A 27,724-nucleotide genomic window follows, 5' to 3' on the forward strand; every position below is an offset into this window, starting at 1 on the left:
AAAGTATTGCTGTGGTACTGAAAGCCTTTTTTAGTAACTGTGGGCTGTGGTCATAATCATGACTTAGAAATAGCAGCCACCTGTTGGTGCTGGAGATTCTGGCACAGCATAGAACGGCAGGCTGGTCGCTAATGGGAAACAATTTACACAATTTGTCCCATAGTGACAAAAGACTGGCAGAAATGGACAATCCCTATCATATTAAGTCTAGACATTGTATTCCATTGTTAGATTTATGCTGTTATTGTCCTGATTTCAATAAGAAACAAAGAAACTATATATTTAACCAAAGAAAAAGTAAAACACCAGTATTAATTAATAGATTAATATTATGTATTAGTATTATTTTTGAAGATAAAATTATACGTATAATAGAACAGCCTGCGCTTTAACAAAGGACATTTGTAATTTTTATTGTTATTTTTCTAGGTTCGTGACAACTGCCAAAAACGCTAAAGAACACGTTTCTAAGATCTGTCAATTTCAAATGTATACAAAAGAAAAATTGATATTTCTGAAGAAAGGTCAACTGCAGAGGTAAGTGTAAGTTATGCTTTATTCAATGGAAATATTTATGCATCGCTAGTATTCTACAGTTTGGTGTAGAATAAAAATAATGGCATTGGCATTCAATGCCAACAAATAAAGCCCTCACTTGTTTTCCCTTACAGAATTTGGGATGGCGAAATCTTCAAGAAACACACGCTTCAGTTTCTCTAAACTCAGGTACTTTTTTTTTTTGTATCTTTTTTCAGCCAAAATCATATTTGCAAGAAAGAGCTAAATAATTACTTTATATAACCAATTCAAAAATGTAGCATTGAATCTCTGTTTTTAGTCATCGACTTTTTGTTTTCATTACTGGTCGTTAGGAGAAATCCATCAGCAGCTGACAGGAGGTTCTGCATGACGTGGATCAGCACGATGGTAAAAAGACAAGTGGAGAAGCAAACTGCAGAACTGCGTAGAGAGTTTTCTCTCATGAATCAGGCCCTGAGAGAGGAGATGGCAGCTGAGCTTCAGGAACAGCTGAGAGAACTATTGTTAGAAGAAACAGACAAGACACCATTGTGCTGCAGCAAGCTGGGCTCGGACCTGAGATTGGCGTCGAGGTGGCAAAGGGAAATGGCGGGAGGATTCGAAAACACTGACGAAGACTACGAAGATGGGGAGATACCAAAAACATTAGCCTTTTCTGAAACACACAATGACACAAACAGCATGTTCATATTGAGAAAAAGCCCAAAAGAGGAATCCTTAAAGATTTCATTGACCGGTGATTCCAGTGACACTGACTCAACAATTAACAGAAACATCTCCAAAGATGTACAAGGGAAGCCAGACTCAGGTACATGCAAGCAACAGAAAAATCAGAGCTCTTCCTCAGATGTCACTCCTATCTGGGACAGCGCCGCTAATCACTTCTGCACTACGCAAAGCTTCATTTCCAGTGAATTCAGCCATGAGAGTGAGGATGATAGTGTAAGAGAGGCTTTGATGATGGACAACCAGTGGAAGGAATGGTTGGACAAGCAGGAAATGAAAGGATACAGCCACAAAAAAAAGCCAGTTAAAAGTCAAAACAATATGGAAAAACAGGGAACGGCAGCATCTGGTGTACCAGAGAAAAAAAAGGATCAAAACTTGAAAAGGGGTGACACTATGAAGAGATTTAAGACATATATCAGTGATGTCTTTAGCTCTCATGCATCGCATAAGTGGAAGAAGTTTGAAAATGAAGATGGAAGCTCATGAAAAACAAAAAACAAAAAAATAACTGATAAAAACTGAGCATACAATAAACTAACTTGTGCATTACGATTATAGTCTCCAGCTTCGATTGACTTTTGAGTTGCAGAGCACATTAGCTTGATTTACAAGTTGGTAAGTGCTGAAAAAATGAGGGTAAACCTTTCTGGTGACCTTTTAGGCCACATAAAGGCAAAGTGCCTGCCTACAGATAACCTTTATCTGACATCCGACACCCTGAAAGGAAAACTAAACAACCTCTCACTGAATCAATAAAAGGCAACGTTATGTAAATGAATCTCTGGCCAAATGACTGCAATAAGTCTGTACTGCGATTTAACTTGATTGAAACAAAGTGGTCTTTACTGATACGTGTAAACAAACTTTTCTGTGATGAACAAGAATGCATTCATCCAGTGGATAAATTTGAGCTGCAGATTTGCAGATATAACATAGGATAGGATGGCCCCAGTTTTTCTTTTTAGGCTAAATGAGAAAGTTTCATGACAGTTTAAATTCATACTTATATGTTAGATACAGTCACACAAGCACAAAACAACAGAAAATAACTTAAAGTATCCCATATATTACCTTACAATATATTATCATATATTACCTTAAAATGTTTGTTTAGTGACGTAGGTGTGCACTCCAGTGGTATTATAGTTTAGATCAGTAAAACAGTCACAAAAGGAATAAATCAGAAAGCCATAGCAGCAGTAGTAGAAAAAACATCTACCTTAAAAGAAAGGTTTTGTGTGTGTGTGTGTGTGTGTGTGTGTGTGTGTGTGTGTGTGTGTGTGTGTGTGTGTGTGTGTGTGTGTGTGTTTCTGTGTGTTTTAAGACTTTCTGCACTACAGTTTATTACATCTACCAAGTGTATGGATTTTAACTGAGCTATTTTTTAAAGTTAGTTGCTCAGTGTGTGGCTCTTGGCTTACTTTAAGTCAGTTATTGCCCTCTTTATTACCTCTTATTCACATCCTACTGCCTTCTCTGTTTTTAAATAAGAAATTTCAAGTTAGCAGTCGATATTTCACAGAGTGAGAGGAGTTCTCTTGAAATTCAAGTGTTTTCCAATATCTAAGAAGAATATTAATCAAGGGAAAATGTTTAAATCAATCCCAGCTGCTTCAGAAAACATAGAAGTGCGATACAGATCCCTTATTTGCTTTAAAAGGATACGGTACTTATACTGTCTGGAGAGTACGGACTGTAGTGAGTTGTCGGTATATTTTCAGTATAATGAATTGCTTATGATCACGTGCATTCACTGAGCCAAGAAGCCTTGCTGTTCGCATGCTGTTAGTTTCCTCTTTTCTCTCTGGGGGGCCATGTCAGTTTTGTACCAGTAGGTGGCACTAAGTCACTTCCAAGGTCCAGCAACCTTTAGACGCAAGCTCAGCAAAATGATGCAGTCAGGGCCTTAAATACAAACATACCCACAGGGAATTTTGACTCAAAAAATCAAAGTCAAAATGTATCTAATGCGGTAAAATTCAAGCAAAAAGTAGATATTAGCTACAGTATGTACAGCTGTTTGTGGGAGGAAAAAAAGTTTTCAAATCTTAGCAGAAAACCACTCAAGTAATCGCTTATTTTCCTTCCTACTTTTTATAACATTGCCAAACCATAATTAGGATGTAAGCATGTAGTGACTGGGTGGCTATTAAATGCACTAATTGTCTCAGTGAGTGTTAAGAGCTAGACAAACATAAATCTACAATTCATATCCCATTTGCTAAATATTTGTTTATTTTAAACCTACGTGTGTAAATGCTTTCAGTAGGATTTCAACAAAAAATGATGTCACCATCTCTGTATAACACATTATATCTTGGTGTCACTGTTAGAGTGGCATCACTGTATGTGTGCATAACAACTGCTGGCAAGCTTTCAGTTGCCTCCAGTCATTTTCAGGAAACATCATCATCAACAGCAACATCCGACCTCCTGGATTCTTTAACAGGCCCTCATGTGAAAAGAATATCTCTGCCCAGCCACTATGAGATGCATCCTTCCACACCAATGTTTCAGGACAGCAGCGGTCACGTCTGTTCCATGTTGGGATGGAAACCCCAGAGCTTGAGCTGAGTTAACTTTAATCTGCTTACTTATGTTAATAAAGGAATTTTCACGTTTTCTTACTTGCTATGTTTGACCTACATGCGCCATGTAGGAAAATAGGATCGCATAGAAGTCTGCCAAGTCAAATGTTTGATCACATTCACAAAAGTGATATTGTCCTGTCGTGTGTTTTTATCTTAGGCTAAAACTCAGTCATTGCAATATTAGAAAGAAACCCCCAACAATCAGATGATCCCCCAGGAGCAAACACTTGGCAAAAGTGGGGAGGAAAAACTCCCTTTCAAGTTAAACTCTACACTGTTAAAAAAAACATCCTAAAACAACGGTAATATTCCGGCAGCTGGGGCGCCAAAGTACGACCGTGAAATAACAGAAAATAACTGTCCCATAAAAATACGGTTATTTTCAGTAATGAAAATAGAGTTTGTTGCGCTAATTTGACATGGGATTCTGCCTTTTCCAAGTGCTTTTAGACATTAAATTAGGAACATTTTTACGCGATCAAACAATGAAATTACCTATAAACAAGGTCACTGAATGTGGAAATATGAATCATAATACGTAAATGTACAGAAATATACAGTTAACAGTTGGTTTACGTAATAATTGATTGCATGCCCTGGGACAGACTGACAGAGACAAGGGTGCCATATTGCACTATCGGCCCCTTTGGCTATCACTAGTAGGCGGTAGGTGAAGAGTCTTGACCACGGACACAACGACGGAGAGCGTCCAAGCCGGGGCGCGAACCGACAACCTTCTGATCACAAGGCGAACTGCCAACTCTTGAGCCACGAATGGCCTAACTAGTGTTAAGGTTCAAAATATTGGGGATGGAGACAAGAGAAAAAACCACAATAACAACACTGGTCCGGCCGGGTTGAGTCAAACGATGATTTTAATGAACACACGCGTGGGAGATGGACACTGATGCAGACAGCCTCAAAATCTCAAAATGGTGGAGCATTGCTCAAACTTTTATAGCCTCTGGTGCCTCCATCTTATCATACAAAGCCTAAACATTCACATGCTTTCTCTCACACAGCGCCTAAGCTACGACCTTGGCTCCCTGTTTATCTGCTCCTGCTGAAATGGGGCAGAAAACTCCAGCACACTCTGTTCTCTTCTACTCAGACAAATTAGATTTCTTATAACTCAGCAGTATAATGCATCATAAAACAATATCATTCATTCACAACAAGTCAGCAGTTTAATGTAATGCAAATCAGTTTAACTAATGCAATAGTTATCAGCTTCTTCTGATTCAGGAGAATAATGCAAACTAAAACTACATAATAATTCACAATCTTTAATTAGGGGTATAACATGGCATAAAATAATATTATAATCTAACACTAGCAACGACAATAATACTTATGTGATGTAACACAAGCTTATAGGGATCATGTTATATACTTTCCCATTGCATTACATTTGAATTCAACAGTTCAATCTTTCAAATAACGGACAGATATTTGTGAAATCATGATACATTTGTGAATGTATTTTAACAATCTAAATATGCATATGTACAGACAGATACATTTAATAATCATGACAATTATGTTGTATTACATTACAATGATTTAACGTTAACTTACATTCAAAATGTGAAGTCAAAGTCTCTTTACGTAACTTTAATGATATTCTAGAAGAACAGAACATTACTGTGAAATGCACAGTAAAATACCTTCATATGAGGGGTTTTTCCTACGGTCGCAGCCATACCCGCGACCTTGTTGTTAGTTCACATTCATTGGCCGATGCTTAGCGTCATGTTATTTATATTAATTGCAATTCCTACCTCTACATTTCTTTTTCAAAATATATAATTAGCACAGCGTGTCCATGCAATGTTTTACATTGTGGTATGCAGAGAAATCTTAACAAAGAAGCTCACAGAGAGAGATTGAGCTTGTTATTTAACCCCAAGCTAGTACACTTGCCAGTGCTACAATGTGCCTCAAGGTTCAACAACAGCACAACAGAAGTCACTCATGGTACAGCACTCTCTCTACAAAACAACAACTGTCAGTGATGCTGCACCACGGCGTAAACACAACATTCAAGATAACAGTTAAACGTAACGTAACCATAAACAATAAAACAAGAACATCTAAACAGCAGCACATGCCCCAAGGCATGATGGGAGACATTTCTGGATGTATTTTTACGATCTAAATATGCATATGTACAACAAAATATATTTAACAAACAAGTAAATTGTGTTTTATTACATTTACAGTGATGTTATGTTATTTTACATTTGACGTGTCAGATCACAGTCTACTTATGTAAATGTAATGCTATTCTAGAAAAACAGTACACATCTGTAAAATACACAGTAAAATCATTTGACATTACTATTTTTTGGAACAGTGTACATCAGCCCTACAGTCATGCAAATTCACTTCTATATTCCAGAGATTTTATCAAATAGTGGACCAAAAACCCCTAAAAGAGGCAAGGAAAAAGTGAAGCAGCTCTTTAAATAAATGACTCCCGCTGTAAATATTTTCCTGCCTCACTCTGACACTCTATTAACAGCTTTCTTTCAGTCTGTCTCTCTTGCTTTCTCTGGATCAATAAAGTGCCTTTTCAGATGATTGCAATGGCTTCCCAAGAAACCCAGTGGGCAAACAAAGATGTTCTCCTAAGTTCAAGCACTGCAGATTACTTCATTCTAAAATCAGGCAATAGTCCACTCTACCTGCTCTATATTGTTTTCTTAAAGGGATTCATTATATAACTTCAGACGTATTTCTAGTGGTTTATAAATCGTTAATATGTTGCTGACATAACCCATGTTATAGGGAGCACAAATACTCAGTATTTCAACTATTAAAATATAACTTTTTAAAAGATGTCATTCTACAGTCATTTGAGAACTGCATTTATATTTCAAAATAATCATTATCATAAGGGCAATATGCATTAATAAGAAGGCAATCCAAACTGAAATGCCAGACACATTTTTTCTTACTTTATTTACTTTAGCTACTAAAGATCCAACATGGACCCTGATCAGCTGCAGAATAAAAAACACTTATGACTAGCTGACCACTGTGGCAGCTTAATCTATGCTACAAGGAAGCTCATTTACAAATATTCAATATCTCTTCCTCACCACAGAGGAAGTGGGGCCTGCATTGAGTTGCAAATAATCTGCATGTGATTAGCATGAAGAGCTGGGAAAAAAAATACACACACACAGCTTCTGGCCACAGTGTGTTGTTTTATCTGGTAAGAATGGCCATACCCCACCTGTGTCATGTTACTGTTGTGTCCTTGCTTTCATCTTGTGCATCCAACCTTTTAAAAGGTGTCAGCTGGTAGGTTGTTAAATTTCAAAAGAGTTGAAGGTTAGAGGAGGACACATAAAGTAAGAGACACACAAGCTTTGATTGGCCTCTCAAACAAGGAAATGACTTTTATATTTTGTTAAATAAACCACAACTTTCCCGATATTCACAAAATGGGCTATTGTGGCATGTCATGTGAAATTCGACTACCCTCCCGACACACAAATCCCCTTCCTACACTGAACCTCTGCTTTAATCTGATGATGATTAATCTATGTGGGAGGGCATTAAGAGTTAGAAAGCTAATTCCCCAGCTCTATCCACCATTTACAGGCTGACCCGTCACTGCCTGCTCTCTCATCACTCTGATTGTCAATCATGTCTGCAACCACTTCTGGTTAATACAGTGTACATGCCAGATCACTGAATGCTACTGTACTTAAATGAGAGAGTTTATTGTGAGAGAAACGCCAGAGCCACATCAGTCACTTTGTCTCGCTTGTGTATTGGTCTCATTCAAGAAGGCACATCAGCACTTCTGATTCATTTAGCAGCATACACTGTTATGCTTAACCTTGTCACAAAAACACTACGGCCTCAGAGCATATTGAGCGAATGAGTGTGCATGGCTATATGTGCCTGCGTTTTGTGTGTGTGTGTTCTCGTGTTTGAAACTGTGTGGCTGAGACTGCAGAGGGCAATGCTGGAGGGCAACACAGTGTCACAGCTCTGAGATCCCAGCTTGCAGTGCACAGACTGTTCTCCTGAGAAGCTGGGGTGGACTTTGAATTTGTCTTGTGCTGGAAGAGTGTCACGATCAGAGAGGATAACACTGAGGGCAGAGGAGATGAGAACTATATCAAGGAGACAATTCAGGTAACATTATCTCTCAAGGACACAGAGAGGTGTAGCAGAAGAAAAGAAAAAGCAGAACCAGAACAATTCTGACAGCTGCATAATACCTACATATTAATACCGATCAACCTGCTTATATTCAACCTATAGCTGAAATGCTAAAATGCATCTTTTTAGTGTATTTTCAACTCTTCCACTCATTTTTTTAATTGGTGTTGAATTTCTACTAGTATTGTGAATAAATGACAAAAATATTGAAAGCCTAATAATTTACATAGCAACAAAACAAAAAATCCAACTAAAAAAGGCTACGTTGTTAACTGCATGAGCAGAAAGCAAGGAGACACCGCGCTGTCAGGTCACTGCTTCATAACGAGCATAAGCGACAGCTAATGCTGACTCACATTCAAACATGTGGGCACTTAACACAGACAAACCTGAAGGGAAGGGCCTGGCCACAGGCTTTGATTTCCAGTCCTTCATGAAACAATGCAAACCACTCAGCTGCGCCTCAAACTCACATTAAATCTCATAAATGTTTCTTGTCTGCATATATGACCATAGTTCAGGATTTTCTGTGGCAGAAACACTAACACGCTCCAGGCACTGCAACACACTCAATCACAAAGTGGAGAAGTAAACCTCATCAACATTTCCAGATGGTGTCAGTCTTTTGTCAACGTGAAAATGTTTTGTTTTTTTTCGCCTCACTTCACAGTGCCAAGGCGTCTTTGCGGTCAGCATCAATCATGTGTCTGTTACAACCGATGATCCCCCCAGGCTGCAATGAATCCTGATTTAAGCTGCTGTCAAGACACTTTAAGAACGAGGCCATGGACTGTTTCCAAGTGCCCGCGATTCTGCTCTCACAACACTACTCAGAAGACGACCACTAGTCATGCACTTATTCCTACAGGACATCCAAACATAGCTCATTTCACAGTCGGTGCATTAGCAAATCAGGACAACAGGTTAAATTACCCCTGAGTTACAGTTTCTTATATTTCTGGACAAGATCAGTCTGCAAGATTTTGATTTTAGTTAGCTGCTTGGAACAGCAAGCCAAATGTCTAAAAAGATTGCCTAACTTACTTTTTTTAACACAACATGTAAAGTTAAGAACATTTTAAAGCACTTAAAAGATATGGTTAACATTATCTGACAGATTTCATCAATACAAATACCCAGAACTTGTTTTACATCAGCTATATTTCGCAGTAAGCTGTGACGGCAGTCTCTGTGACACAAAAGCCACTTCCATGGTTGGTAAGTGTTAAATATTTTAAAGTACTAAATATGAGCTGAGCAGAGGAAAGGAGAGTGCAAAGAGAAAAAAGTCACGATGTAGTCTCTGGGTGTGACTGAGAACTGGAAGTAGAAGGAGCAGTGAGTGTCTGAGTAGCAACAAAAAGAGGCAAAGACTGTGTTTTAATGAAATATGTCTCAGTTGATCTTGAATGAAATGTTAAGTTTATACATACTAAACAAGTAAAACAAGCTGAGGGGAGAGCTACAACATTTGTTTTAATGTTTACCACACCTGGGTCACAAACTACTTTGGCCACAATACACAGAGTGACTTATTACAACTACAGCACAATACCACAGACAGCAACACTTCAAGTGTCATGAGAGATAAACATATGATGGATGCAGAATGATGGAGCTAAATGTAGTGTAAAAATAATTGTAAAAGCAACCTATGAGCAGGCATTTAGCGGCCGTGGGAAGTAAGAACTCCCTTTTAACAGGAAGACACATGCAGCAGAGTTAGGCTACAGGTTGGGCAGCCATGTGCTACAGCTGGTTTCGAGGGTGAGGGAAGAGAGAAGAGTAGGGAGGTCAGGATTAAAAATGTATTAGTACAAACTTGTGACATATACTTTTATCCCTACTTCGCATTGAGAGCTAGTTTTCACATAATAATACAGACAGACAGACAGTCGGGCAAAAATTTAAGATGCTTTATTTCTACAATGTCATTTATGTTTTATTTTCACACAAGTGCACACTTTTAAGATTGCATTTTCCAAAAAGCTTTGTATACAGATTTCCTTTTAAATGGAAATCAAACAACTGAATCATATGAGGACTACAAGCACTTTCTGAAAATATTCTCAAAATATTAAAATGTATTCTTTGAGTTTTTAATAAGATGATTTGGGATTTTTTTATTTGTTTTTAATTGCTCCATCTTATGTTTTACTTTCAGATCAGATTAGAGTACAATATACACAAATCCTGAGTCATACCAGTCGATATTATTATTTTGTACTTGTACTTCAGGTAATGAGTGAAAGGTTACTCTGCAAGACTGAAGGTTAGAAACATGACCGCATCAGTCAAGGACTACTAAAGCACATATCTATAAAAGGAAGGAGGAAGTTTTAAAAAATGTGATGTAAGCACAAGTGTTTTCTGCTGCCTTTTGCTGTGACAAACGGGCAAAAGGCAGCAGAAATACCAACACGCTTTAAGTTAATGAGTTAGTTGACTTAGTGACTTGGTTAATGATGACCCATTTGCTTCAGTTCAAACACACATACATACAAGAAACATCTAAATCTATCAAACCCTATTAGGATATACACTCACTGATCTGTTCATTAGGTACAACTGCTGCACTGCTTGTTAATGCAAATATATGAATGACCTGCCACATACCAGCAACTAAGCGCATTTAGGAATGTAGACACAGTCGAGATAGAGTTTACAGAAAATGATTGAAAAGTCAACAGAAGGTCTCTGGGTAAAAACCAGGTCAGAGAAAAATGGTCGCGCTGTTTCAAAGTGAAAGGCAACAGTAACTCAAATAACCACATGTTACAACCAAGGTGTGCTGACTTTTAGCTCTGAATGCATCACATGCTTAACCTTAAAGCAGATGGGCTACAGCAGCAGAAAACCACACCAAGTCACTCCAGTCAGCTAAGAACAGGAAACTGAGGCTACGGTTTGCAGGATCCCCAAAATTAGACAACAGAAGATTAGAAAGACAGTGGCTGATCTTCATAAAAGCATTCTATCAATGGTTCAGGCTTCTGGTGGTGGTGTAATATTGAGGAGGATGTCTGAGACATTCTATGTATTTTAGTACCAGTGAAGCATCATTTAAACGCTACAGCCTACCAGTGTATCATTGCACACCACGTCCATTCCTTTATTACAACAATGTACCCATCTTTTCGTGGTTGCTTCCAACATATAACACACCATATCACAGAGCTCAAATAATCTCAAGCTGGTTTCTTGTAGATAACAATGGGTTTACTGTGTTCAGCTGGTCTCCATGGCCTCCAGATCTCAATCCAATAGAGCACTTCTGTGATGTGACGAAACAGGAGTTTCACATCATGGATGTGCAGCCAACAAATCCACACCAACTGTCATGTCATGTTAATATGGACCAGAATCTCTGAGGAATGTTTGGAGGACCATGTTGAATCTATGCCAAAAAGAACTAAGTCGACTGTGAAAGCAAAAGAGGGTCCGACCCAGTGAGTGCAGATGGAATGAAAGAGGAAAAAGTAAAATCGCAACTCATAGATATGTTTAAAAAAAATAAATGAATATGATGTAAAGGGCGCTGAAACTTAATGTCACAAATATCAGTCATGTTTGACTGCAGCCACTGCGAACACATATAGAAAAACTTTCACAAACCTCTCCACTGCATTGAAAACAGCAAAGTTAAATGCACTTGAGTCAACAATGAAATTACTCACAGAGCTTGGCAGCAATCCCTTACATCTCTCACTTTCCAAATCAAATTACAAAATGAATTTTCATGTTACATATTCTCTTATTTCATTTATGAAATGCTAGCTAGAATACTTATTCTAACAGTAAAAGTACATTTTTTAGTGTCACATTTTCTGTTGGCTGAGGAAACACAAATGCATCATCAAACCTGTGCAATCAGGGTGTATGCACGAAAATGCACGTGCAAATGCATGATGATGCAAAGCTAGATTATTTGTCAGTGTGTTTTTTGTTTTTAACTATTTTTCCCTCAGGTATTAAAGAAGCAAACCTAATCCTACTTCATCTGTTCTCATCTCCTGTCTCTTCACTTGTTCGCATCTCATCTTAATCTGCTCTTTTCCCACTTCATATCATCTTATCTCATGTGGTCTCAACTCATCCCCTAGTCATGTCTCATTACCTGTAACCCCATTAGATCTGTCTTCATTACCTTTACTTCCTTTCATCACCCATCATCTCATGTTGCACTTTTTTCCATTCCTAGTTCCACTATTAGATCCAGATCATGCACTTTGTACTCTATTTGGTATAGAGGTATACAGTAAAACTAATAAGATAGAACAATAACGCTGCACTATGCACTATAACCTCAGAAGATTATGCCACTGCTTTCTTCTCAGGCAAAGGAAAGGGCCAACAAGTGACCAAAAAAACTTGGATAAAGATGGCAGCGATAGGAAGTAACTAATGCTTGAATGCGGCAACTTTATTTGGCAAAATGACATTTCTCTACATTATGTAACTGAAAGGCTTATTGACGAAGCTGTAAGATCAATTTCAATGAAGTCACTGCATTCTTTCATTTACCTCTACAGCTGAGCATGGTGCACTTTTCCTATACAGATTTAATGGATAACAGAGCTTTTGCCAACCTCTGTAGGGAAACGTGTGCTAATGTGCTTAATCACTTTCAGACAGCAATCTGGATGATGCTCAGAAAAGTCTGGAGCACTTCAAAAATGATGAGATGAAAAGCTTTGGAGCAAGTGAAAGAAAATGTGCCTATATGATTTTATGCATGCTGTATCTTTAGTGTTGTTCTCATGAGATTTAATATTATGACATTGAAAATGACATTCCATTTTATTTGACTGAAACTGAAACTTAAAAACTTGAAGTTTTCTCTTTGATGTTTTGGGCTGAATGATTTTTGTGAATGCAATCGTTACCATTAGCCTTCATGCTTGCTGCCATATGGTTTCTCTTGGGGCACCCTGACTCAGCATGATGTGTGGTGTGGGAATATACCTGCCATCAATCTCCACCAGTGCCGCTGGTTTGACAACCAGCCACTTTTCATGAAAACAAAAAAGACAGGATGAACCTGTGGGCATGCACGGGCCTGTTGCAGCCTCTGTCTAAAGGCAAGGACACTGAGACAGATGGTCGTGAGTCTAGGGGACAGTCCCCCTGGAAGAAACGTTTGTGCGCAGGCTAAACAAAGCCAATGGCATCAGAGCATGCTGTCTGTTTAAAAACCCTACCAGGAAAGACTTGAAACTGAAATCAGCTGGTCTGCTCGACGTATATGGAGAAACTGTGATGATAAAATGATACCAAACAAATTAGCTTGTAAGGTGGGAGGTTGTTTATGATCACCACATAAATCTACAACGAAACTGGATGTATATATCTGGCCAATACAATCCTCGATGGTGGAGACAGTAAAGAAATCAGCGGACTGGAAACAGATGAGTGCATAGGGGCAGTGGGACATCGCATCAGCACAATCATGAAACTTGTCTCGTTTATTGAATTAGCAAATCAATAAAGTCTTGCCTGCTGTCTTCTATTTTCAGGCTTTAGGGGGGAAAGAGGAAAAAACAGTACGACAACAGAAAAGCTCCTGTGTGCGTTTGGGACTACACGAGTCTTTACTCACAGAATCACTTGCGTTTTTACGCAGCTGCTCCTCCTCTCCCGTCACAGCGGCCGGGTCCACCACCAGCTTCTCGAAGCACGCTGAGCCGAGAGAGGAGCTCTTCTGCTGGTACACCATCAGCTGGGACATCGGGAGTTTTGGGCTTCCGTGCGCCGTGAGCTCTGGTTTGCTCCCCGTGGCCCCAGAAGCCGTGCCAAGAGGCTGTAGCAGAGGCTGTCCGCCGCTGCTGGTCCCAGGAACCGCATCGCTTCCGAGAGCCTTGTCTCCCTCAAAAGGTGCCGGAGTAGAGCAGCATAGGTTCGGCTGCGACGATGAAAATACCCGGTCCAGCTGTTTCTTTTTTCTCTTAAACATCCAAAGCCCCGATTCCTTCTTGCTGCCCTCCGCGCCCCCGGCACCACGACGCTCTGATCCCAGTTTCGGGCTCAGCCACGGCTTGGTTTTTTCCTGGAAATTCTTCCACATTCTCCGCTGGTAGGACAAGGACTCTTGCCCCTTGGCTGTGCTCTCGTGTTTCGGTGATTTTTGCTCCATTGTGCCTGTGCAGCAGCCAGCCAGCCTGAGCACACTCTGTATAGTGGACGGATGTCACAGTTGGGCAGCTGCGGCTCGGGTGCACTTCCACTGATGATCAGTTTTTAGAGCGCCAAGAACGAAACGCGCTGTGCGACGATGAAGGAGGGTGTCAATCTTCCTGCGAACCTTGCAGAATGCCTCTGCAGACTACTCTGTAAATTTTTATGTCCCACTGTGCAGTGGGCTAGTTAGAAGGAAGGCAAGAATTCATGTAAGATTTAAGATATCTCACCTCAGCGATGAAAGTTGGAGCACGTGCTGTGACTTCATCGCGATTGCGTAAGAGATTTTAAAATTATTCGCCCGCTTTTCTTTGACTCTCGTCCACGGTGTTTAACCAGGGGTTAGGCAAACTTACCCATTAATTATTGTATTCAAATGAAGGACGAAGGGTGCACCACGCCGCCCTCTGGCCAACCGTGTCACTTGACTGGGTAATCTGTATGCTGGCGATTGCATAACAGTACCCCACAGTGCCTCGTGGAGATGTTTATAATTTAATTGTGGGTCCCATGTCATTCCCATCTGAGTTTATATCTTTGTATTTCAGTACTTTATCATACGTGCATTTTTTTTAACCCTCCACTTTTTTGACCTTGTGAAAGCTGTGCAGACAGAGACTTGATGTCCCCTTTGTCACATGGATGGTCTCGCGCTGTTTAAGCAAGTCTGGATATGTTTCACTGAATGTTATCACCCACGTGCAGCAGCGAGCAGGCATCACTGAGCAGCCTCCCCTCTCTCAGCTCTCTCTTTAGTTGCTGCGCTGATGTATAATAACTCATTACGTCTCCCACCCCCCAGCCCTTGTTTCAGTGCTGGCTGTTCTCTGCCCTCCTGTTTAACACTGTGTCCTCTCTCTCTTAGAAACAAACACACAGAGACAGTAAGAATGAAGAACACGGATTAATCAGAAAATTATCATCAGTCTTTGGTGCTGTGCCATGAATTCGGGGATGGATTAGAGATTCAGGTTCTCTTTGCTTGAAATTTCTGTCATCTCCCAAAATGAACCATTTTCATTTACAGCTAACAGGATGGTGAAATGCTCTCAACGTCTCTTTAAGTTAAGTAAATCGTGGTGTAAGCCAAACTGTCCCTTTCGGCTCCCAGGCTTTTCTATAGGGCTTCCATGGAAAACTGTGTGTGTGTAACAGAGAGGGAGAGAGATACATAGACATGAAATATTTTCTTTCATGAGTATAACTACATCTAATTCAGAGCCACTACCACACTTGAAACACTGTGTATCCTGTGATTAAACGAAGCAGAGATCCGATCTGTTCACCTGAATCAAAATACTTAGGGTTGGGTCAAGCCTTTAAATTGAGTTGAGTATGCCTTGTACAAATAATCACATGTTGTGTTTCACAGGCTCAGTCTAGAACCTGACCTATCTGGTACAAGCGGTTCCTCGTTGTTGGTAGCCTCAATAAATTAAGGTTAAGTTCTTCACCGAAGAAGCCACACAGGATTCAGCTTGCTTTTTTATTTAATTTGAAGTGTTTCCAATCAAAAAACATGTCTGCCACCCTTGTTCCCACAGGAACAAGCAAATCCAAGTGATCCATGGGGGAGTCTGTCTTACTTTTATCAGTGTAATAAAGGGATTTAGTGACTCTGGATTTTAATTAAATTACAGAGCATTTGTATTTGTACAGTCATTGCCCACCCTAAGCTTTATTTAAAGCTCTCCACGATAAGCATTTTCTGGCTTGTAGGACTAATAGAGAGGAGCTTTAATGATGCACTTTCGTGGTCCAGTGCAAAGAGCCTGGATTAAACTGTATTTTAAACTATTAGCATAATACAGTAAGACAAACTCCAGGGAACTGGAGTGTCAAATGCAATATTTGAAGGCAATACAAACTATCAAAGTTGGGATGAAAAATAACAGCAAAAAATTGAAAAAGGTATTAGGTTATCTCAATAACCGCTTTTTTAAAAGCTGGTGTTTTGAGGTATGTTGTCACGAGAACTGCTGCTAAGAAGGCTGACCAGTTTCTCAGCAACATTTCTACGAATTACAACTATGTTCACGCTTTCTGGTCATCAAATATTTTGCAGAGTTAAACTGCCTCGCCACATAGACAATGCTTTTTTTTTTTTTTTGCAAGACTGTTCACACTGGCAGGCAGGCACACCCCCATGAAAGGAGACCACAGTTACCAAGTGACAACACAAACACATAATCTCTAAAGCTGGCTGAAGAACAGCATAGACCTGTGAGTATTCTTATATGACAAATAAAAAAATAGCAACGTTTGTTTAACGTCTTTATCCAAAATGTTCAAAATGTCTCGTGATGCTCCCAGTGAGAGATAGAATATATAATATGCTTATTTTAACAAAAAGAATGATAAGGAGGATATTTGAGTGGAAACTATCACACTAATATATTTAATACATATCTCTTTGTAGACAATAAGGATGTCTCATCATCAGTCTGACACACAGAGTCACACAAGGTAACCTTTCTCATTCACATATCCGTATTCAGTGCATACATTCAGTATATTGCAGTCATTTACTTTTCACTTTCAATTTGTGTGGGTTGCTAATTCAGTTTAAAATCTGATCTGCGCTTAAGAGGTGAATAAGATGTACGTCGACCGCTCGCTGATGGGATTGAATTAAGGTTGTGAACCTTTCGACACCGCTGTGAATCAAACTGATAAAATTAATCCTTAATCCACAACAGCCTCAGACAGGTCCAACACAGCATGCACAGGGACATGAAGACAGAACCCAAGGGCATGAAAACCAATGTACAACATTTCAATCCATCTACATTCTCTCTCTTAGTAGATCAACTCTTTGTAGAATTGCACTTTAAAATGACTTTTTTCTTCTTCAACATGACTTTGCAATATTTGCAACACATGTTTTTGCATCTTCTAAATACTAAAAACCCCAACAAAGAGCTTCTAAAACATTATAAGCTTGATATTTTTTTGTTTACTTCCTGATTAAGGCCAGATGTCTTGGAAGGTCGTTTGAGGAGTCAGGATAGGCCGCTAGCTGTGCTGCTAGAACAAGCTCTCAGAATCAAAGAGGAGGTGACAGCTGGTCTGCAGTCCAGCCATGGCTCTGTCCAAATTGAGGCACTGTCCCGTAAGCTGTTGGAGAATCACATACTCACCATTACACGTATTGTTAAACAACTCAGCATGGGCATACAGGTATGCAAGGTGGTGGAAGTAAGTTGTGAAAAGTGCTGTTGCATGCATGTTTAGGTATTAAAGTATTGTGTAAGTCTTTTTCTTGTTTTGTGTGGAATATGCTGTACGTCTTTTAGGTGGGTGAAGTCAAGCATATGTGCTGATTGTCTCCTTTTCTGGCTGTTCTCTTCTCCTTGTATTGTTTGATGTGCAGCACACCCACGCCAACTCATGCCCACAAACTCCCAGCTGATTTGATTACACCTGATAGAATGGTGCAGTGCTCAAATAAAGCCTACTTGACTTCTCGCCATCATCAGCTCATGCACATTTTGTCTGTATAAGCATAAAGTGATCATGTGCACAGTATGTGGTTAACTAAATACTCTCAAGTTATGCGTTTAAATTCTAACAGCTATTCTCCTGACAGTCAAGCAGAAGAACTGCAAAAGAGTACACGGATCTTAGTCTCGCGGAACAAGTGTGAGGGTGTTTGGAGTCATCTTTCACTGAGCAGAACATCAAACCACTCTCTGAAAGCTGCCTTACAGAAGTAGGGCACCGGAATGAAACATTCAGCTTCATTAGTGTATACCAAATGGGCCATTAGCATGATTAGAGGCTATCATCGTTTGAAATATTACATGAATGCCAACAAACTAATTAATCCTGCAAATCAAGAAGCAATCAACTAAGTAAAGGACTGAATACTTTGCAAAATCAAATGTAAGCCACATCACACAGTCACACTGTTTGCTTTCATGATAATGCCAGAGGGTAATCCATTTGATTTGAGGTTATTTTACACATGCAGCCTATACAGCAATCAGTCATGCAAGTGCACTGATGAAATTCTGCCAGTTTTAAGTGAGCTTTTGTAGCGAAGCACGTGTCGTTTGCATTTAATGTTTATCTTGATGGCATTGAATGCTGCATAATTAGTTCAAATCTGAAGCTTCCTGCTGGTACTTTCCAAACAAATCATGTACTTCCTCATCTGTTTTTTCACTTAATTTGCTGGGAAAACAGTCACATCTTTTTTTTAACAAATGTGAAACATGCTGTCTTTGTTCTGGGTAAAGGAATTAGAGAAAGAGATGGCCCAGCGGGACTCTGTCACCTCTGGAGTGGCACACGCTGTTCAAAACATGGACCAGAAAAACACAGCTGGCGTCGGAGACCTGAGAGGAAGAGTAGCCAGGTAGGCACTGTGTGAGTCCTGAGTCAGACATTGCTTTCAAATGCTGAGAAAAAAACTGAACAGCAAGTGAAGGAAACAAGAAGGCATTATTTCAATTGACTGGAGTGATCTGACGTTCCTCGCTGATACCCTGCGTGTTTTTCTCACTCCCTAATGGAGTGAAATTGTTTAGCCTTCATTCTGTCTAGCAACTCTTCGCCATTGCACGACCTCAAATCAGTCCTGGCATACACACAGACATGCACAGATGCAATTATTTTGTTCCCACCTGGGTGAGGTTCCCAGGTTTAAATGCACTTTAGATGCTGATTAGCACTTGCTCATTATTCTGTGATTCTGTGCACATCACACTTACTGCACTGGATTGCTGAAAAGTGTCTGCCATCTCACATACATTGTGATTGGCCTTTTGATGTGTAGTTGCCTAGACCTAATTATTTCTAACACTTCTGGCATCCACTGATCAGTGCATTTCATGTGTAAAGAGATAGAAGACAAAGATATGTCATTTACAAAGCAGGCATATCAGTGAGATTTCAGGGGGTGGAAATGGGGCTGATGCAGGGTCCAATAAAGAGAGAAGAAGAAAAACAAGTGGTCAGTGTGATAGCCTCTTTCATGTTGTTCATAATTAATCAAGTAAGCTAAGGGCCAGTGGTTTTTGTGTTGGTTGGCACTGGTCAGTGAAGCCATTAAGAGAAGCACTGGACTGGTCTCCAGGGAAAAACTCAAATTTCAGACCAATCGTTTATCACAAATATTTTAAAGACACGCACTCACACAGGCAGGCCCAATAAAGCCGTAAGAGAAAGCCTTAACAGGCTGACATCTTGAACCAAGCAATGAAAGGAAGGAAGCTGTACTGTCATGCTGATTAAAAGAGTTGCTGCAGTTGATACTTATCGCTTCAACTGAATTCAAAGTTTGCTAAAAGCAACATTTTCCAAGTCAGAGGCTGTAAGTTGTGTTTTTGCAACGTCCTAATTGCTTTTGGTGATAAACAGATTTCTCACTTAACCCTCTCAGGTTCAAATTAAGTTTTCTGAGTAAAAAAAAACTCATAAAATATGTATGTGGGGTAATCAGGTTGTTAGTTTTTAACTGTTGCAAATCGGCAACGTCTGCCTTGAGAGGGTTAATTTATTCTCATAGTTATTTTTTGGGTGGGTGGGAGCGTCTTTGTACCAGTGAGTCATTAGTAGATGCAAACAAGTGACCACTGAAATCTGTTCAGAGTAACCATCCTCACTGCTAAGGTTTTACCAGAGCCTCTTCTTCTTATTTATTTCATGATCTTGCTTTGCAAATTGATAACAGCAGTGTAACATTTTTTCATTCTAATTTTGTGATTCTATTATACAACTTTTTTTTTCTAGTCTTTTGCTCATCCCTCTGTCTTCACACCTTCCCCAAACTCCCTTCAATCCCATTTTTCTCATTCAGTGGTCTCTCACCAGCTCTCTGTTCTTCCCCACCGATTATCGCAGGTGTGATTCCAGCATTGCCAAGCTGAGCACTGACGTGAGCTTCAGAGAGCAGCAGGTGATCAGACTGCAGAGGGAGGTTCGAGAGCTCAGCGAAGCTGTGAATGGACAGCTCAAAGAGCTGGAGGACAAGGTGGGGAAAAAACGTATGCATGCTGACAAGGGTTTAGCAGAAAAGGAGTTGCGAGAGCAGTTGAGCAAAACTTTGCACTGTGTGCAAATCAGCTACTACACCAGTGCCCCAATGAGAGTTTTCACAAGTCATAAGTTAATATTGTAACACTTATTTGCCATATTTAGGTTCTTTTTTTTTTATCTCTGTGACATTGATGCCATCAAAAGCATTATTCTCCAGTATGATAGCATACTGGCATGAACTGGCATTCATGATCATTACCCCTTGCATCTCCTCTATCTAAACACACGCTCAACACAATATTCATTCATTCATTTGAATTCTCTGTTCCCAAACTAAAGGATAATGTACTGTTTTGTTATTGTCATTATTATTTTTTTACATTTGTAGAGAGAGGTTGCGTTTATTTGAAAGCTTGATGCATTGAAAGGATCATAATCTGGTAATATGAATAGTATTTATCTGCACTGTACACTTTATTAGGTACACCTTGCTAGTACTGGGTTGGGCCTCCTTTTGACTTCAGAGGTGCCTGAATTTTTTGTGGCATAGATTAAGCAAGGTGCAAGAAAACCTCCTTGGAGAATTTGGTCCATATTGACATGATAGTATTTCACGATTGCTACAGATATGTCAGCTGCGCATCCATGCTTTGAATCTCTTATTCTGCCACATACAAAAGGTGCTCTCCTGACTGTGGAGGCCAATATTCGCATAGGCTGTGGTGTCCAAACAATACTCATCTGGTACTAAGAGGCCCAAAGCAAACAAGAAAATACTCATCATCACACCATCATCACCAGCAGTCTGAACTGCTGATACAAGGCGGGACAGATCCATCCTTTCATCCTGTTTGCGCCAAATGATGACCCTAACTTTTGAATACAGCAATTGCAGGTTCATCAGACCAGGCAACATCTTCAGTTGTGCAGTTTTAGTGAGTCCAGGCAAATTGTAACTGGAGAGGTACATTTTGTGGTCTTCTGCTGCTGTAGCCCATCTGCTTCAATTTTTCATGTCCTATGTTCAGAGATGAACTTCTGGATATCTTGGATATAGAAAGTGGTTATTTTACTTCAGGTTGCTTTCTCAGCAGCCTGAAGCTTTTAGACCATTCTCCTCTGACGCTTAGCATCAACAAGCCATTGTCACCCTAAGAACTTCCACTCATTGGATATTTTCTCCTTTTCAGGTCATCTTAACCCTAACCCTAGAGAAGGTTGTGCAGGAAAATCCCAGTAGATCAGCAGTTTCTTAAACAACCAGGCCAACCTGGCACTAGCAATCATATCATGTTCAAAGTCGCTTAAATAACCTTTCATCCAAAATATTTAGTTTCAGCTCGTCATCTTGACCACATCCACATACTTAAATCCACTAAGTTAACAAGCAGTTAAACAGGTGTACCTAACAAAGTGGCCCAGTGAGTATATTTTGCTGTTTATCCGAGAGAGGATGGCTAGCTGAGCTGTGATGGGATGACATTTGGAGCTTACTGCTGCTGAGTGAGTTTGACCTTATCAAACAAACTCAGAGGCTCAGTCATAACCAGAGTTTGAAAGAAAGAAATGAGATGGGAAATAAATTCAAATGGGATGTCAAGGTCGTCATAAAAAAGCTTTCACCCCACCCCCACCTACACCTCCCGCCCAAACCCTACCTTTTTTTTTTTGACAAGGTCAGCATTATAGAAAATATGAAAACCCTGGATTACGATAAGTATGTCACATATTATAATGCTTTTTACTTGACCTAAAGCAACCAAAAGTGCCTTCAACACTCTCGCTGATTCAGCCAGCCTTCAGTTGTGTTGGTAGTATGGGGTGGTAAATCACTGTGATGACAGCACATTAGCTGTGGGCCAGTGGTCAAGCGCCTACCATAAAAATAATTGAAAACGCATACAAAGTGGGTCACCGGTGTAACTCTCAGTCATGAGTGGCCACAGGAGTGGTGCATAGCACAGTCTGCTCAGCAAAGCAGAAAACACAAAAGGGTAAAGGTCAGAAACAAAGCTGACGATTATGTTTGTGTGTTTTCTTGTCACCAGATTCATGTTGAGCTTAGAAGACTGGAGGCCTCACTGACAAAGTCTTCTAAGGACCTAAAAAACTCGATGTCTGATCTGCGTAGACAAGTTAAGCTATTAGAAGACAAGTAAGACTGTTAATCATGCAACAAACCTAATGTTGTGGTACTAAGGATTCCTGGAGACACCCAACACTGCACCAGGTCATTCCATGAATTTAGCTGCTGATCATGCATTTTCTGGCAGCTACTGTGAAAAGTTGACAACTTTCTTAGTTGATTTGCTGTTTAATAGTGTTCCTCAAAACACCAACATAAATTCTTACCTACAACCATTCCCAACTATAGTTACAGCTGCTCCAGGGCTACACATTCCCAAGCCACATTCACCCTGAAATATTAATGCAGGAGGCACAATAATGGTGAAAGCTTGTTGTCCGTTTACTATTCCATCTGAGAAATAATGTCAGCTGGAAGCAATATATAAACATTTTAGAAACAGAGAGACGTGAATGATAGATATGTTCTATTTAATAATGTTGTACCTGCAATGGAAAGCAGCCCACTGATCATATTAGAGCCAAAAGAACAGATAAAAATAGGCGATTTTTGTGTTTCTGAAATGCGTCACAATAATAATGTTGAAAACAAGCACCCAAAAAAAAGAGGCTTCCTTTATTTTATTTGGATTATAGATTTAATATATTATATATCCATCCACCCACCTAGGTTGTGCTTGACCATTGATGGATAGAGCTGGAAAAGATGAAACATACCGAGTGATGTTGTCTACACGCTACTCAACCTAATTTGTTTTTTTGTTTTTAAGTGGCCAGGTCATTTTTTGAAAGTAGGCACTGCTGATGTCAGAAAGATTTTTTTTATTTTTATTAATGTTCAGTCTACAAAGAGAGTTTATTGGATTTTGAATCCTGGGTGTCATTGGTTCTTTTTGTTCTGACTGTCTCATGTATGACTATACTGAGCCACACTTGCTGGGAGATTTTCTTAGATGCAGTTTAGTCATTAAAGGCCTCATTAGTCTCAAAAAGGTAGTCAGTCAGGATGACCTTTGTTTTTTAAGTGATGAGATCCAGTGTCCGCTGGAGGTGGCGATGCAGGGACAGTTGGGCACTAGAGACCATGTCTGCAGATATAACAGAAAAAACATTTGAAATGAAATAAATATGCCAGACAAGGCCACAAGGACTTCAAATTAAAGGGCATCACAGACTGCCCCTTTACATTTACAAGCTGACTTTCAAATATGTGCAGAGAAGTGCATTCTGAAAACTTATCTAACAAGAGCCAAGCCAACTGTCATGTTGTCTAGTGTCAGCGTGAACTGCATTAGGCAGCTGGAATGATAACGGAGTGCAGTATTGTGACACCTGTACAGAAAAAATGATTTGCAGCAGTGACACACAGGCGAGTGTCTACTGATTGTCTCAAGGACACTTTAGACAAGAGGAATAAGACTAAAGAAGGTCTCGAGGTACTTTTTGAGTCCGATAGTTTTACACAGTCCACACAATATTTCATTCAGTTTGGTTGCAGCTTCCATCAGAAACATTTCAGTACTGTTCATCAAATATATTACAGATATTACAAAGAGAGAAATATTCATATGGTCCAAATACAAATACAGCATTCAGAGCTACAGAGCACAAAATTCCCCACCACTGTTTTTCACACTGCTGTTTTGGTATTTCTCAGTGGTGAGCTTGACGTGACATTAAGCAAAACAAGAAGCACTGTTGCTGATGAAATCTCACGTCTGATTACCAGACTGTGAAATTATGAACACTGACTTTTTAACAGCTAAACCTAAAGCATGTTCCTTTTATAGTAAACTTACGGGTTACAAATTATTAATTTAGTACTTTCATTCTCAATCACACAATCACACATTTTTACTTGAAAGCTATTTAGTAGAAGTGGAAGTGCCAATAAAGCATTGGTTTTCTAAATAGACACAAACTTTATTTCCTGTAGGGCTAAACTAGCAGAAAAGAACTGATATGTCCTTGAAAGTTGCAAGACTGTGTAAACTTTTAGATCCTAAGACATTTATGAAATGAAAAATCTTTACCTAAATGTAAAGAAGTAAAGCTATTACAGTTCACTTTGTATTCCTTGTGTCTTTGCAGAATGACAGGAGAGCTTGACGAGGGCAAGGAGCAAACAGCAAAATTGAGGACCTGGACAGAACAACAGCTCAAGAGCTCTCTCCAGTCACATGCCGAGGACAACCAGGAGCTGGTTTCACTATTACAAGACAAAATGGTACAATATACATAATGGTTTAAAAATGTTTGACATGTACACTCACTGAAAACTTCATTAAGTACACATGTTCAATTCTACATATTTAGGTATATTGACATGGTCAAGATGACCTGCATGAGAATGGGGAAGAAAGGTGATTCAGCTGACTTTGAACGTGGTGTGGTTGTCAGTGAACAGGAAATTGAGGCTACACTTTGCACAACTCACTAAAAGCAGACAATAGGAGATGGAAAAAATGTTGTGTGGCCTGGTGAGTCTCTCAAAGGGGCCAAAAGTGTGTCACAACATTGCACCACCACCACCCTGAACCACTGATACGAGACAGGATGGATATATGATTCGTGTTGTATACACCAAATTCTTCCCCATAAATCATGGATCCATCCTGTCTCGTATCAGTGGTTCAGGGTGGTGCTGGTGGTGCAATGGTGTGGCACACTTTTGGTAAACAGACATTCTGTACTTAAGTAGAAGTACAGACACCAGTGCTGAAAAATACTCCAGTAAAAGGTGAAGTTGAAGTAAGTTGAATTTTTCTAAACAAAGGTACTCAGCTTGAATCAGGTAAGTAGAACATGAGCAGAGAAAAAACGGAAAATAAAAAATAGCTCTATTTTCTGTTGCCTAGATTGTAGAGGGTGACTTTGCCTCTAAACAGGAAAATTAGTAAGCAAGAGGTTAAAGGTAGGTTCAGTGTGTGGGAAAACAATCACAACTCACCTATTGAGAGCTCCAGTAGTCTATGATGCTGCTCTTTGTGGATGGACACAACTGAATTCAACCAGATGTCAGGACGTGTTTCATGAGTTGTCCTGGCTGATTTCCATCCACTGCAGTGACAGTACACTGTTTACTCTATTTAAGTATAGTAACAAAGTATTTGTACTTTGTTACTTAATTACTTCCCACCTCTGCTATGATTTATTTATTAATTTTAGATGTTGTGGACTATAGTATGAAAATGATATAACTACGCTCCGCCAAGTTTAAAAACTGAATTTTCATGTGTATGCTGTGCTTAGTTAGGGGCGGAGTCTAGATTGGCTGACCGCCTGCTTGCCCTGGAGGCACGTGTGGAGAAGTTTGACATCCAGCAGAACCAGGCTGACCGCAGTCGGCATGATCAGCTGAAACGCTCAGAAGACAAACTTAGCAGAAGAATAACCTTAGTGGAGAACAACCTTCATCAGGAGCTGCAGCTGCTCAAACAGCAGTACCACAAAGGTGGGTGATCACTGCTGGTAACTTGCTGTCATCAGAGAGCAAACACACATGTACTGCATGTTCTTCACCATACACGTCAAGGAAAATAATGGACATGCGAGAGCAATTCACAAGAGTCTGAAAAATAGAAAGAAAGGAAAAAAGAAAAATACTTATAATAAGTAATCGTAAAATGAATATAAGCGATTAACCCCACCAGGCAGCCAACATTTATTTTTACCACAAATGAGATGTTTATTGTTTCCTTTAATTACAGTAGTCACTGACTTGGTGTTGATATGTTAAACGGGAGTTCAGCTCGGATGCTTTCCAGCTCATCATGTGGTCTAATAATTGGCTGTACAACAGTAGTATAAAGGATCTTATCCTGCACATATGTAGTTACAACACAGCTAGTATGCTGCGAGCCAATCCACAGGAATAGGCAGTCAACTAGCCTGCCAAATACTCTAGCTCGTCTCCCTATCATGCTGCTGTTGACATCCATCCTCATCTCATTTCCCAGGATGCCTGACACTAGATCTCACATCTGCCTCCCTTCCTGACAGTCTCTCTCACTCCACAGCTCTTATTAAAGAGCAGACATAGAAAAGTGCCCAAACTTCCCTTGGTAAATAAGACCATGGGTAAACTGATCTATGAATCACTACTCAGCCACTGCTAACAGCACTCCAGAGCCATTCATCCACTGTGCTATTTTAAGTGTGGGATGAAAAGAAAGAAGGAGATGGTATGAGAATAAATGCATAATTGATGAGAGTTGTAAATATTCGTGGCAAGAAAGACATTGAGTTATGGAGCTGGAAAGAGAAGATACTTAATATCTCAAAGGGAGCCTTTCAACCCCACAGTCTGTTACTTCCTAGAATACATTCTGTAATAAAAATGCATCAGCTCTATGTACTATTACATAATTAACTAGGTATTAAAAATATAAGTAATGATTGGGAGCAATTAAGCATAGAATAGGGGGGAGACCACAGGGACAAGAGACAGAGCAAGATGAAGGATGTCAATAAATCAAAAGTAAAACACAAATATGACAGGTTGAATGCAGTACCCTTTCAAAATTAGAACTAGGACGGTTTTTAAAGACTTAATGTTATGAGCCCACAGGAGGAAAGTCCTTCCAGTACCATCATAGCACATCCCTCATCCAGCAACAATGACCTGAATTATTTTCACCTCAGATGCTTTATGTTCAGTGATGATTTATGCACCCTGCCTCTCTTTGAATAGGGTTCCAGTCTGTGCATGATGCAATTGAATCACTGAGTCAGATATGTGACATCAAATCTCGCCTTGACAAGGAGAAGCTTGAGAAGGATATCAGCCACATCCGCAGCAAGGTGCTCAAGTACTAGTGACATACGCTGAAGAGGAACTTGTTTTTTCTTGTCACACCTATCCTGAAGCAAAAGCTTGGATCAAAGGCTTGGACGTAAAACCCTCTGGGTGTTACTACATTCATCTTTAAAAATAAAAAAACAATCTGTTTTAACTGTATTTAATCTACCTGCTCTTTAAAAACCAGGTAAATGATCCAGTAAGTACTGTATATTAGCAAATCACAAAGAGCTGTTATTCAAAGTAAGATACCTACCTTTTCACAACTCACTACATTTTTAACTTTGCAATGTTTTGACTGTAAAACCTTTAAATACCATTGTACTTAAATGATATCACACTGATAAACTTGTGTTTTGAATATTATTTTAGTATTATCTAATAAATGATGTATTTTTTAAATATATAAATACCTGTATGTTTCTGTAAACAGATGTCAGTCACTTTCATCTTACACACCTCAACTGCAGGAGTACTTCCGTTTATCGTATAATTTTTTTTAGATTTTTGATCTCGTGATGGTGTTGGGGGGCATATACAAAACACTGCCGAAACCCGGGATCGAACCAGGGACCTTTAGATCTTCAGTCTAACGCTCTCCCAACTGAGCTATTTCGGCCACACACATCTCGCAAAG

At 39.6% G+C, this 27,724-nt stretch overlaps 2 protein-coding genes across 5 annotated transcripts in view; one reads left to right on the forward strand and one right to left on the reverse strand.

Annotated features, from left to right (window-relative positions):
• LOC309718592 (multiple C2 and transmembrane domain-containing protein 1-like) overlaps window positions 1–15,945 on the reverse strand; it is a 148,132-nt gene extending 132,187 nt beyond the window's left edge. For all 4 annotated transcript variants that reach the window (XM_082554007.1, XM_082554005.1, XM_082554006.1 and 1 more), the window contains exon 1: window positions 13,642–15,945. In XM_082554007.1, the coding sequence (XP_082410133.1) occupies window positions 13,642–14,175 (534 nt within the window). In that variant the 5' untranslated portion in view covers window positions 14,176–15,945. The remainder of the gene's footprint in view (window positions 1–13,641) is intronic.
• Window positions 15,946–16,022: 77 nt separating this feature from the next.
• fam81b (family with sequence similarity 81 member B) lies at window positions 16,023–27,352 on the forward strand. The gene is made up of 9 exons (XM_082556009.1): window positions 16,023–16,442; window positions 16,639–16,685; window positions 17,192–17,399; window positions 18,461–18,579; window positions 20,067–20,196; window positions 22,250–22,356; window positions 24,378–24,513; window positions 25,539–25,740; window positions 26,980–27,352. Exons 2-9 carry the CDS (start codon window positions 16,648–16,650, stop codon window positions 27,102–27,104), a joined length of 1,065 nt encoding a protein of 354 aa, XP_082412135.1. The 5' UTR covers window positions 16,023–16,442; window positions 16,639–16,647; the 3' UTR covers window positions 27,105–27,352.
• Window positions 27,353–27,724: the final 372 nt, after the last annotated feature.

This window comes from Aulonocara stuartgranti (genome assembly GCF_965226115.1).
Source record: "Aulonocara stuartgranti genome assembly, chromosome: 12".
Taxonomy (NCBI): domain Eukaryota; kingdom Metazoa; phylum Chordata; class Actinopteri; order Cichliformes; family Cichlidae; genus Aulonocara; species Aulonocara stuartgranti.

Coding starts and splice junctions, on each gene's coding strand:
- fam81b (XM_082556009.1), top strand. CDS start 16,648: ATGTCTCATCATCAGTCTGACACACAGAGTCACACAAG. Junction 16,686..17,191: donor GACACACAGAGTCACACAAG/GTAACCTTTCTC, acceptor TTCCTGATTAAG/GCCAGATGTCTTGGAAGGTC. Junction 18,580..20,066: donor CTGAGAGGAAGAGTAGCCAG/GTAGGCACTGTG, acceptor CGATTATCGCAG/GTGTGATTCCAGCATTGCCA.